This window comes from Lynx rufus, unplaced genomic scaffold, assembly GCF_022079265.1.
Source record: "Lynx rufus isolate CCGP_SWC_20201006 ecotype Redwood Valley unplaced genomic scaffold, mLynRuf1.p SCAF_2, whole genome shotgun sequence".
NCBI lineage: Eukaryota > Metazoa > Chordata > Mammalia > Carnivora > Felidae > Lynx > Lynx rufus.
The window spans coordinates 74,628,983-74,641,822 of record NW_025814834.1 but is presented as its reverse complement, the minus strand read 5'-3'; the positions used below and the strand labels follow the sequence as shown (position 1 = coordinate 74,641,822).

The window sequence follows — 12,840 nt, the reverse complement described above, 5'->3', positions numbered from 1 at the left end:
TTCCAAAGCAAGAGGGGATCCAGGGCCTTCTGAGGTGATCCACCTCGGCTCACCCTAGTTCACATGTCTGCAGTACCACATGCCCTCAGGATTCCTGGATGTACACATGAGGAAAGGCCAGATTAGAGAGTCTGTTATTACGGAGGAATCTGCTCTGTCACCAGAAACCCAAAATGCCCTCATATGGTTTGTGCTATGAAAAAGGCTCAGCAAGGCCATAAAATAGCCTCGTATTTTGAATGGCTTCACCAGGGGTTCTGGAGTTCCATTCAAGAGGAATAGAGTTACCATCTCACCTCGGCAACAGCCAGCAGAGGAGTGCTGTGCTGTTCCCTATCATCTCTGTTTCTATGCTTTTAGAACACATTCTTGATTTTGATTTCAGGTCAGCGCTCTGTTCACTTCACACACACATCCCAGGGGATGCTGCGGATTCCGAAGACTTTCATAACCACGAGCAAGGGCACTCTAAGAATACCACTTTGCACAACTAACATCTTTCCCCCAGAACCCAATTCCTTAAGTACGGTAACGTTTGTGCCCATGAAACATTACTAAGAGAGCCACAACGATTATCACCAACCATAACGGAGGCAGGGGGGAGAAGAGAAATTCTTTCTTGCTTCAAAAAATAAGTTGTGAAGGAATATAAAAGTGAGACTCGGAACACCTGAAGGCAGACAAGGCAACTGAGAAGACTTAACTCTTTCAGCCATGACGTTTTTTTCTCTTCATCAAATCCTAAAATAGGTTTCTATACCAGAACTTACCAGGTACCACGCTGAGCACTCTCAATGATGCAATTCATAATACTGGGGCCCTTTTCTACAGGTTAGAAATTGTTTTGATTTATTTTTAAATGCGAGTTTTCTTACTGCAAAATGGACAGGGGGCACATACCAGAGCCAGAGCCAGAGGCCGTCACATCGTATATCAGATCTTTTAGAGTTTTTCCAGCATTTACCAGATTGCACTCAGAGAGAGGTTCCTCCACATTCTGTCTCTTTTTCTTCCTGTCTGTGCACTGGCGACCTTGGCACGCCCATATCATCAGCGCCGCTGCCATGGACAGGAGGCAAACTGGCACAGTAATAACAACGGTCAGCTCCATGGGTCCGAGTTTTGGGGCATTTGGAGATGCTTCAGTTAAAAGAGAAAGAACACGACCATAAATCAACCCATTTAAGATACTCTAGAAATTGTAACCAGGATCACCAAAATTTCGCATCATTGATGTGGGGCTACCCAGCACGCCAGAGTTAGGATCGAGATGGGATCCAGATGGGATCCCAGATGGGATCCAGATGGGAGCCAGAGTTAGGAACGTGGAAAGCACCAGCACACGGGAGCCCTTTTCAATCCTCCAAGGCATTTGCCATTTTTCTACTATCTTCTCCCCATTTCTCAGCAGTCCATCCTTGGAGCACGTTCATTCACTCATGCCCCAAATAATTACCGAGCTCTTGCAATAGCTCTTGCCACCATTCCAGGTACTGGAGATACAGCGGTGCGCGGCAGCCAAATCCTTCCTCTGGAGCTGCTTATGTTCCCCACGCGCCCACTGAACAGATGGATGTGCGACAAGAGGCCTTACGCGCTGTGAGGAAGCAGAGGGGCACGCGCGTGCCGCGGGGATGCCCCTTGCGGCAGAGTGCTCCTGGAGGCCGCTCTGGGAGGCGACAGGGAACAACGCCCGGAGGGTCTCCGCGAGCCGCGCGCCAGGCATTGTGAAAGCAAGTGTGCAAGACCCCGAGGTGAGGCCCATTCGGGCTGCTCAGGCACAACCCGTGCCTGGAGGGCAGTGAGCGGGGAGGAAGGCGGAAGAGAGCGAGGCAACCAAGACAAAAAGAGCCTGTGGGGTCTGGTAGGCTAAGCGAAGGGCTGTGAATTCTATTCCAAGTAGGAGCTGTCGCAGGACTTGGAGGAGGCGAACTACGGGATCTAAGGTTCATGCTGCGTGGCCGCAGAGGGGCGCAGGAGTAAAAAGCGAAGAGACAGAGGGAGGGGTCCGATGCAGTCATCCAGGCTCGATGGTCTTGGCTGAATCTTCGCTGAAATAGTAGGACTTCCTCCTGGGTTCTGGTTCATCCTCCACCCTTTTGCTGTTGTGTTTTAATCCCTGGGTTGTATCACCACCTGGCACATTATATATGCTTAACGACTGAGCCACCCAGGCATTATTCAATTCCCTCCAAAGAACGCATGCTTCGTGAGGGAAAGAATTTTGCCTGCTTTGTTCTCAACTCTATCCCCAGTGTTGACAACTGGAGACGACGAATAGATCTTGAAATGGTGGAACCGTTAAAAGTTCTACTAGTTTGTTCTTAGTAAGCAAAGGATAAGGTTTTTAGTTTTAGAAAAATAAACATGATCATTGAAACCAAGTAACATAAAGGGTGTAATCAAATTTGTGACTCTCCTGTTAAAACACAGACAGCCAATTTTTCTAAAGTTCATCTTGCATTTAAGAAATCTTTTTAATTTAGGGAAAATAGTGATACATTAAAAAATCTATGATGACAGATATTTCCTGTATTTTTCAAAGAAATTATTTTGACACCTGAAATGAGCACATAGTTCATTTTCTTTTCATTCACTAAAGACAGCCTCAGCATCAATTTAATTTCATCACTGGGTCCTATCATTAGGGATGTTGGTTTTTGTTTTTAATAAGCCTTGGGAAGTATCTGATGGGATACAGGAATAGAATTCTGGAGTCTTAGGTTCTCAGACATCAAGGAGAAGTAGAAGAATGCAGACTTTGGAGAAAGAGAAGCCAAAGTGAGATGACACTTTCTCCATTTGTGGCTATAGTGCCTTGGGCAAACTGCCCCAGCTGACTAGGCATACCCAGTGAGAGGGTTGGAGAGAATGCATAGAAAGCAACGCACAGCACCTGCACCTTAGAGTCTAAACCAATGACGGTGATAATGGACCTTGTGAATTAAGCCATTCCTCAGAATTCTTTCTTTGCAATCCTAGAGAGCTTATTATATTAAATACACTTACATTTTACTTACAATATGTCAACCAGAATAGGTAAAGACAAATTTAAAATAAATATTATTTCATTCTCAAGGAAAAGGAATCAAATTCCTCAAAAATGTGCTCATGAAAGGGGCGCCTGGGTGGCGCAGTCGGTTAAGCGTCCGACTTCAGCCAGGTCACGATCTCGCGGTCCGGGAGTTCGAGCCCCGTGTCAGGCTCTGGGCTGATGGCTCAGAGCCTGGAGCCTGTTTCCCATTCTGTGTCTCCCTCTCTCTCTGCCCCTCCCCCGTTCATGCTCTGTCTCTCTGTGTCCCAAAAATAAATAAACGTTGAAAAAAAAATTTTTAAAAAAAATGTGCTCATGAAAGTTTCATTATAATCATAAAAATATATACATATATATTTTTATCATTGATAAGTAATATATTTAAAACTGTTTAGTGAACTCTGGAAACAAACATAATCCATGCTCTTCTACTTTGCCCCAGGAATTCTGGCAGATCGCCAACTTTCCCTCTCCTAAAGGTTTCAGGATTCCTCTGAAGTCATTAGAAGTTGTACAGGTGCATATGAGAAGAGGTTGGCCTTGAATGTTCTTATGACAAGGTGCTAAAAGAGTTCTCTGACTTGACTTTGTTTTAGAAATCATTAACTGTTGTACTTGCAACTTCTAAAGCTTGCTAATATAAAACAGTTTTATTATCCATTTAACTATGGTCTTTCAATCTACATTTCAAGTTGTATCTATATTTTTAGGTCCTCGCAATGCTATTCTAGGAATTCTAAGAAAGCCACAGAAAGCATTTAATCTCTTGCAACCTACATAAACATCTACTTGAGTATGCTTTTAAAAATAAAAATAAAATTTAAAAAATAAAATTCAAAAAATAAAACGCCACTATTAGCTACATTTATCAGGCTATATCTTATTCCGATATATGTTATCAGAAACTATCAATATAAACATTAGAGTTAAAAAGCTTATTGATTGTCTTCCTTTTAGTAAAGCTCTATTAAGCAGAGCTCAGATCATCACTATGGCAACCAATAAAGAGGCGAAAGGTCAGCAACCCTGAAAATAGAATACTCTCTATAAAAGTGTACTGCTCTCGTGAAGGTTAACAGCTCTCAGAGATGTTTGTTACAGATGGGCAATGTTTCTACTTTTGTGAACAAATTTACTGATACGAGTTAGTAATAAAAAAAGATTACTCAGCTAGAAAAGGCTAGCAACAACATCCAGAAAGAGCTCCTTAAACACTGAGCAATTTTTAAAGCAAACATTTGTAAAACTATCTTCTAAACCAAATGTTGATTATAATCTCTACAGGAGATAAATGAAGAAGAACTGTAGTCTATACCCAATGAGTCATGGCAAAAGGAAATAGTAGCACAGTTAAGAATACATTTTAATAAGTTACCTTTGATGAGCATATTAGTTTTTCTAGCAGGTTTTATATTCTTGATCATAGGAGAACGCTTATTATTCAATAATTTCCCATTTGAGATTGTGCCAACTGAAATGCATTCTCCATGTTATAAGCACCTCCATGGTTTGGGCAGTGCTTCATTGTTCATTCATGTTATTTCACTCCTTAGAAAATTAAGTAGAATAGAATGGGAATGGGGAAAAGCACTAACCCAGATGGGTGAGAGCCTAGCTCACAAATATCTCCCCTATATAAGCTCTACAATACATTGAACCAAGACAACAGAGGGAAAGGAAGTATTAGCAAGGCAGGGAGAAGAGAACATTGATCCAGATGAGGTGGAAGATTCTGGACATCTGGAGAGAGTCATGTGAAAGGCAGATGAATGTACAACAATAAGATAAGACAAAAGAACAACAACCGAAAAGAAAGATGGACGGATAGATGCAATACTCAAAATGAAAAGAAAAAGATAATATGGGCACAATCCTCATGATCCCCATGTTTCCCTCCTTGCTGACCTCTTCTCTGTCCTTATTATAAGTTTAAAACTTACTGATGTTTATGAGACTTCTATGACCTTTGAATTAATTAATTTATATCTCCTTAGTATATGCTATTAGCAGGAGATGGCTTAGAACTGAGTTATGGACGTGATCAATTGCTTCAAATGGCCCATACTGACCACTGGCATGGAAATCTTGTAGAATGTCTACGTTCTATGTAAAGACTTTTTTTTTTACTGTATTTGAATGACCTTCAAGTGACTAGAAACTAAAACATTATAGTGGAGGGGCGCCTGGGTGGCGCAGTCGGTTAAGCGTCCGACTTCAGCCAGGTCACGATCTCGCGGTTCGTGAGTTCAAGCCCCGCGTCGGGCTCTGGGCTGATGGCTCAGAGCCTGGAGCCTGTTTCTGATTCTGTGTCTCCCTCTCTCTCTGCCCCTCCCCCGTTCATGCTCTGTCTCTCTCTGTCCCAAAAATAAATAAACGTTGAAAAAAAAAATTTAAAATAAAAAAAAAAATAAAACATTATAGTGGAGTGAAGAATAGAAACTCTTTGAGAGTAGAGCGACTGAAGAGATATGCACTGGCTGGACATCTGTTGAAAAACAAAATCAGACAAAGAAAACAGAGGTCTCCATCGAACCAAAGTGAATTTTTTTGTGAAATTTACAAGGTTAGTGCTCCCTTCCCAGAAGCTGCTGTGGCAAGTAGCATACAGAATTTAAAGAAGATCCAAAAAACCCCTGAAGAAACCCCAGACTAATATTAAAACCACTCCTATTCCTTTTATTAAGGGTTTTTCCCCAACTGAAAAGATACCACCCTGCAAGGTTGTATCCATGAATGTATAAATATCAAGTCTTCAACTGCCTCCCCACAAAAGGGGAAGCATTTCTTCCTCCTGCTTGTAGCCTGTTCTCAGGTAGTAAGCCAACCCAAAAAGACAATGTTCCTTGAAATGCTTTCTGATGGGTCCATTTCTGTCCTGGCACATGGAAGAAATGCCACTATGGTCAACTGAATGATGTGGTCCATCCACCTACCCCATAAACCCTCTATGACACAGGCCTGTGGCATCAGTGAAAAGGCTTTGTTTAGTTTAGTGTAGTTCACAGGCTTCTGGGGCAAAATGTGGAAGTAATGTCTGCAGCTAAACCAAGAGAGAACACACTGCCTCTAAGATGTTCAAAGCTACCTTTTTAACTAGCCCAACAGGAATCATTTCTTTTTCAAAAAACAGAGTGACATGCTAAGCATCGAAAAATCTCCCAAATCTTCATGATGAACCTCCTTTAACCTGCCATTTCAAAACATCATTAAATGTGGATACCATCATTTCAAACATTTGCTTGACGGTAATGAAAATGCATTTTGAATTAGTTTCTTGCTGCTCTCCTAAAAGACTGGATCCAAAGGGATTGCTTTGTATAACTTTGCACTGAGAATGACTCTTGAGAAAAGATCCCAGAAAGTGGGGCACAGTCCACATCCTGATGGAATTTAAACGCTACTAAGGAATACATGATCCATCTGGGGAACAATTCTAAAGCAATTTTGAAAATAAAAAAATATGAAGAAAACTATATAGGAGCAAGGGAAATGGGAGGTAAGAAAAGATCATCATGAAGAATTCTATTCATGATAAATCAGTCTAATATAAAACAGCATGGAACTGCACTTACATGTGGAAAGTCTACACATGTGAAATAGAATGGGTCTCAGTTGCTAAGTCAAAAATACTGGGTGTATTTGTCTAACACTCCTGTGTTAATTCTGTACTCACTAATTGCAGGAAGCCCTCCACTACCTAGAGCTTGTCCTAGCCTACTATTCTTTACAGTGACCCTTACAAATGTCACCAGGAATAATTCAGGCAGAAGTTTATTCAGTTGGATCTCTCCAACATACTCCACTATAGGGAACAGCAAATGGTCACCCTTCTCCACAGAGCAAGAATAATCATGTCAAACAGGTTGTTTCTGATCAACATGAACCTCAAGTACTGAACGAGGGCAGATTTTGTAATCTAGAAATCCAACTGAACAATGAGAAATAGCCTGGAAATCATTTCTGCCTTTTAACAATCAGATGGGCTATTGATGGGCCCTCCATTGTTTAGTGCTCAGTCTAAAAATGGCTACCTGCATACACCGTCTTGTCGGTCTTCTGGAATGATTTCATGATTTTATAGTATGCAGGTTGCACCACACATAAAAATATTTCCTGACAGTTCTTATGTTCCTGGGCTTCTGGGAGTATGTGAGGGACACTGGGTATCTTCAAATCTTCTTTTGTCCACTTTTGTCTCAATTTAAGAAAAATAATGTTTTTATATTTTAAGGATTGAGGAATGTGAGATGGAAGAATATAATCTTTGGCACAGGGAACTTAGAACTTTAACTTAGGCAGAGATGAGATTAATAAAATGTAGAAAGGAGAATTTAAATCAGCTCCACAGTTTTTCTTAATTTCCCCACATGCACCTAAAAATTAGTTTATTCATATGTCATCAAAACACATATTCTCAAATGATACATATTTGTAAAGAAATTAGTTGGTAACTACTTAAGGAATATTTCAGGTTGTTTTTTTTCTTAAGCCAACCCTTTACACGGGAAAAATGAAAGATCCTTGAAAGTAGCACCCGTATCTCCTACCAGTTTCCCCAGCTCATAGCAAAGCCTTGTTCAGAGAAGGTATTTGAAAATACTGACCATGAGGGAGAAGTTACACTTCTCTGTCCTAGAGTTCATGCTAGTATAAATTCTCCCACAGCAAACACATTCACAGAAAGCAGTTTGTTCACGTGGAAAAGACTGATGTGAGATAATCCTATTTTAACCGAACCCAATGTCCTGTACATGATAATCACACAAAAAGTATTTCAGTAAACAGGTAATAGTATTTACTTAGCATTACTAAGAGAGTAGGGGCTTACATAGTGTGAAATCCTCAATTTAGAACTGGTTATAAATTTTACTTCCAATTTCCCATTACATCCCTATGAACAAAATTTCATAATCGAAATCAGTGTACTTGTTTCCCGAGATAGGAAATGCTTCCTATGTTAAACTTTAAGAGCACTTCTTTGTATGCTTATATTTCATAGCACTTTCCGAAATATAAAAATCAGAGCACCTTTCAGTTTATGGAGGGGAAAAATACCCTGTCTGGCACACCTGTCAGGTGCGCACCGAATCCTCAGAGAATGAGCTATAAATGGATTTGTTCATGTGATGGCAGAACAATTCCACAAGGGGTCCCATGAGTATTTCTCAGCATGGAGATGTCACCTTACACTGACTACTACGGCAATGGACTCGTTTAAAATAGAAAGCTATGATAAAATTGGCAAACAACAATGAATTTTTAAAAGGACTGTAAATAACGAGACTTTAAAATCCCCAAAGAATAATAATATCTGAGCCTGCAATTTTTATAATTATAGCATCCTTTGAAATTATTAATTTTTGATAAATCTAATTCTATGTTTTGGCAGTTTATCTTCCTTCAGATGTAACCCTTTAGTTTGGTTTACATGAAAGTCCAATTTAGACATGTACCTAATCAATAAGCATTGTTTACCTGCTCTGACTGATATAAATAATCAATTTTCCTTTTCTCTTTACACAACTGAGAACAGAACAGGAAGATGAAAATTGTATGGGGGTTAATAAAGCACCCAATATTTTAATGTTGTGTGTGTCTTTTCTTTATTGAAGCCAATTATTTGTAAAGCAAAAAATATAATAGTATTATTAAAATAGTATGTGAAATCTGAAAGGAAATTATTACTACATTTAGCCTTTCAAGCACTGTGAGTTTTAGTAGCAGAATGGGAACAAAGATACCTGGAACTTGAATGTTTTTGATGAATAGTCTATTTCCATATGAAAGGTGGTAATTAGTGTAAGCAAGAACTAAATAGCAATTCCTATCAAAATTAACCCAGTAAATAACCAGTTTCTCTTGCCCAGGTTTCCTAAACTTATCTTAGATGAATTTTCATGGAAAATTTTAGAGTGTTCTTGATGCTGTGTGACATCAGAGATATTTCTCTGAGCATGACTCTGATGTCACCTAGGGTCAGAAGAAATCATTTGTTACAAACTGAAATGCATACATTTTAATAAGGGAGAAAAGTAAGATACAAAATTGTCGAATAACTCAACTATGCTAAAGTAGAAATATATTAAACTATTGATAATGTAAACTTTAGGCCAGTGGGTATAAGCTCACTACATATTGAATGCGTGAATGAATGAATGAATGAATGAAAAAACAGGGAAAGCCCATGTCCACTAAGGAAGAATGACTTGCTTCTCAGTTTTAACCAACTGATAAATGAGGAAAACTTCAAGAAAGCCATAACTGATTTTTCAAGGACAAGCCAGATATCTAGAACTTTTATATTAAGATTCTTAATCTTTAACAATGTTAAGAAATATGTTTCTTTCCTTTTCCAGAAACTGTAGGTCAATCAAAACCTGTCTGTTGACTGGATACAACCCATATGCAGGTAGAACTCTGGATGACTTGTTTTGTTGTTTCTATATTCATTAGAATTGGGTTTCATTACAAATAACAGAGGAAACCAGACAAGTTTCCTTTTCTTTTTCATGTAAAAGAAACTTGAAGATGTTGAAGATGTCCAATGTTAGTAGGGTGACACCATGAAGTTTTCAGTCAGGCCCCTGTCAGTTCCCTTGTTGCCACCCCTGTGGTGCAGCCATCACCCTCATGGTCCAAGGCAGCCACTAAAACTCTAACCTTTACATCCAGGCAGTGTGATGGATGGTGGCATAATAACGTGCCAGTTCTGTTTCAACAGGTCTTCTCAGAAGTTCTTCTAAACACTGCCACTCATCTCATTTGCCAGAACCTAATCATATGGCCACACTTCTCTGTAAGAGCAGTGGAAAATATTGTCTGTTAGGAGGACAGCTATATAATCTGCTGGAAGTCTAGGTCCTGCTTCTAAATGGGTATTGGGGGAATCTAGATGTCTTTGAAACACTTATCTATAGACACAGTAACCTTTGATCTATTGGATTTTTTGGTTAGAAAGAGAACATATGTGCAAAACAAAAACCAAGTCAGACAGTACTGTACAAGAGTTACTAAAGAAAGAGCTACATCATGTCTTCAGCTGCTCAATACTCCAAAATCAACTCAGACGTTAGTAGAATGTGCAACCTCCCATTAACTTGCCTATATGCAAACATTACTTGGAAACTTGATGTTTGTTGTGAAATATAATGAATAAACAGAAAAGTCCATACATTATCTAGGTTGAGTATAAAAAGAATTATAAACTCCCACACATCACGTCCCTCCTCATCTCCCCGCCTTTTCTTCCACTCTGAGATACCCCCACATGATCACAACCTTTTTCCTTCCCCAAGGGTAACCCTTACCCTGATTTGCAAAATAATGATTTCCTTGCCCTTGTACTATGGTTCCCAGATCCCTTTTCTTACATGGCTCCAGGCTAATATTGGCATATCTGTATACATGTTCATGAATCAGAATGGCTTGAAATTTTCCTTTCTTATACTGGCTTTGTTGGGTTTGATATCAAGGTTATGAATAAAATGAGTGAAGGAATGTCTCCTCTTTGTCTACATTTTAGAAGAGTTTGTGTGAGAGTTCTCTGTTCCTGGAAGTGTATCAAAATTTTCTAGTAGAGCCTCTTTTCTAGTAGAACTTTGAAATTTTCTTTCTGGGAATATTTTTTACTACTTTTTAAAAACTTCTGATTCAAATTCTTTACTGTCATAAGACTATTCAGGTTTGGTATATTATAATTTTCTAAAAATTAGGTTGTTCGTAAACCATCTTGTTTCAACTCTATATAGTCTCACTAATTATTTTACCTAATTGTTTTATCACTTACCAAGACTGTGGCATATTAAAACCTCCCTCTGAGATTGTGGACATCTCTATTTCTCCTTATAGATCTCTAAGTATTTTCTTTATTTTTGAGTCCCATTGTTAAGTACATAGAAATTTAAAATCATTAAGAATCCCTGGTAAGTTGAAACTTTAGTCACAATAAAGTTACTTCTTAACTCTAGTAATTTTTTTTGCATTAAAGTTAATTTTGTCTGGCATTAATATAAATAAACCAATATTTTTGTTTGTTTAATATATGTATGGTATATGTTTTCTATCAAAACAATTTCACATTTCTGTAAATTTTCATTTATCAAGACATTTTTAAAACAACATTTAATTGGATCTGTTTTCTCCAACTTAGTATCCTTTGTTTAGTCTATTTACATTAAATTAATTATATTTAATTATTACTAACATTTGGATACTTTCTTATTGTCACATCTGTTGTGTGCTTCTTTCTCTCGCTTTTTTTTTTTTTTACTACTTTTGGATAATTTTTATTGTTCTGTTTCCCATTGTAGATTAGAAGGTACATAGTCACATTCTACTCTTTCAGAAATAATTTAGCAATTACAACAGGGACATTTCAAAGCATAAAGATTAACAATATATTTACCTTTCTCCTAGACAAAAACAAGGCCCTTGGAAAATTTTATTCCATTTAACCTTCTTGACATACATAGTATATAAAAAATAGTATTCTATGTTGAATGACCATTTTATCTTATTTTTTTTAAACCTCAAAAGACACCATTGCTGTTGTAGATTAATGTTGTTTAGAATCAGTGACATATTTATCACTTTCTTTGCCTTTCATTCCTCCCTGCATATCAGAACTTTGGTATAGTTTCTTTATGCCTGAAGTACACCCTTAGAGTTTCCTTTATCAAAGAGTTTGATAATGTTAAACTCACCTATTTGTGTTACTTTGAAAATGTCTTTTGCTAAACCTCATTCTTTAAAGATAGTTTTTCTAGGTAGTATTCTGGGTTACCAATTCTTTTCTTTTAGTATATTGAAGATAAAATTCCACTTTTCTCTTTTTACTTTTTGCCTGAAAAGACAATGCCAGTTCTTCTGAACTCCTTTGAATTTCATTTACCTTTTTGTCTGTCAACTTGTAGGATTTCACTTTGTCTTTGGTGTTCTGTAGTTTTACTAAGCTATGTCCAGGTTTAGGTATCTTTTTATTCCTCCTCTTGATAGTCACTGGATTTCTTAGATTTGTAGATTGGTGTTCATCAATTCTGGAAAATTCTGAGCTGTTACTTCTGCAGACTGCTTTTGCCCAAACCTTTATCTCCTCTCCTATGGACCACGATAGAAAGCCACATGTTAAATCTTCTTATGTGTTCCTCTCTTTGTCATCCTCTTGTCCATATTTTCCATCATGTATTCTCTGTATAACTGCATACAAAATAACTTCTTCTGACCAGTATTTCAGATCCCTAATTCTCTCCATAGCTCTTTATATTCTATCTAATTGTTGTTAAACCTATCCATTAAGTTTTCAATTTTTATTATATTTTTAATTTTAAAAAGTTTTATTTTGTTCTTGTTCAAATCTAGTAGGTCACTTTTTTATAATCCTCTATCCTCTAAAAATTTTTCCAAATTTGCCTTATGTTTTTTTTTAAACTTAGAAGAATATTTGATCTATATTTATTTTCTGAGAATTCCAATATATGAAACCTTTGTGATCTTTCTGCTGTGTGTTCTCTTATGCTGGCTCATGCATGCTGCCTTGCATACCTGTATGCTTGGGATGCTTATTCTTCACAAGGTACTGCTCATGTCCTTGCAAAAGGGTCTGTTTTGTCTGGTTGAGACCTAACATTAAAGTCCCTTCCTCTAGAGAGTTGGTACTTTTTTCTAGACACTTTGGTGCACCAATGGTCTGGGACTAGCTTAAAGAAAGTTCTTCCTCTGAAGAGTCCCTGTACCACTCATGCAATGGGAACTTGGGCCTAAAATCCATGTGATGTCCAGGCTATGATCACAGCTTCACCAGAACAGGT

At 38.1% G+C, this 12,840-nt stretch overlaps 1 protein-coding gene across 3 annotated transcripts in view; it reads right to left on the bottom strand.

Moving 5' to 3' along the window:
* The window catches only part of ACVR1C (activin A receptor type 1C), a 41,885-nt gene that overhangs the window by 19,242 nt on the left and 9,803 nt on the right, over positions 1–12,840 (bottom strand). The window contains exon 2 of one of the 3 annotated variants that reach the window (XM_047084828.1): positions 901–1,140. The exons of the other annotated variants lie outside the window; for them this stretch is intronic. Within the exon in view, the coding sequence (XP_046940784.1) occupies positions 901–1,140 (240 nt within the window). The remainder of the gene's footprint in view (positions 1–900; positions 1,141–12,840) is intronic. 3 annotated transcript variants of the gene reach the window in all.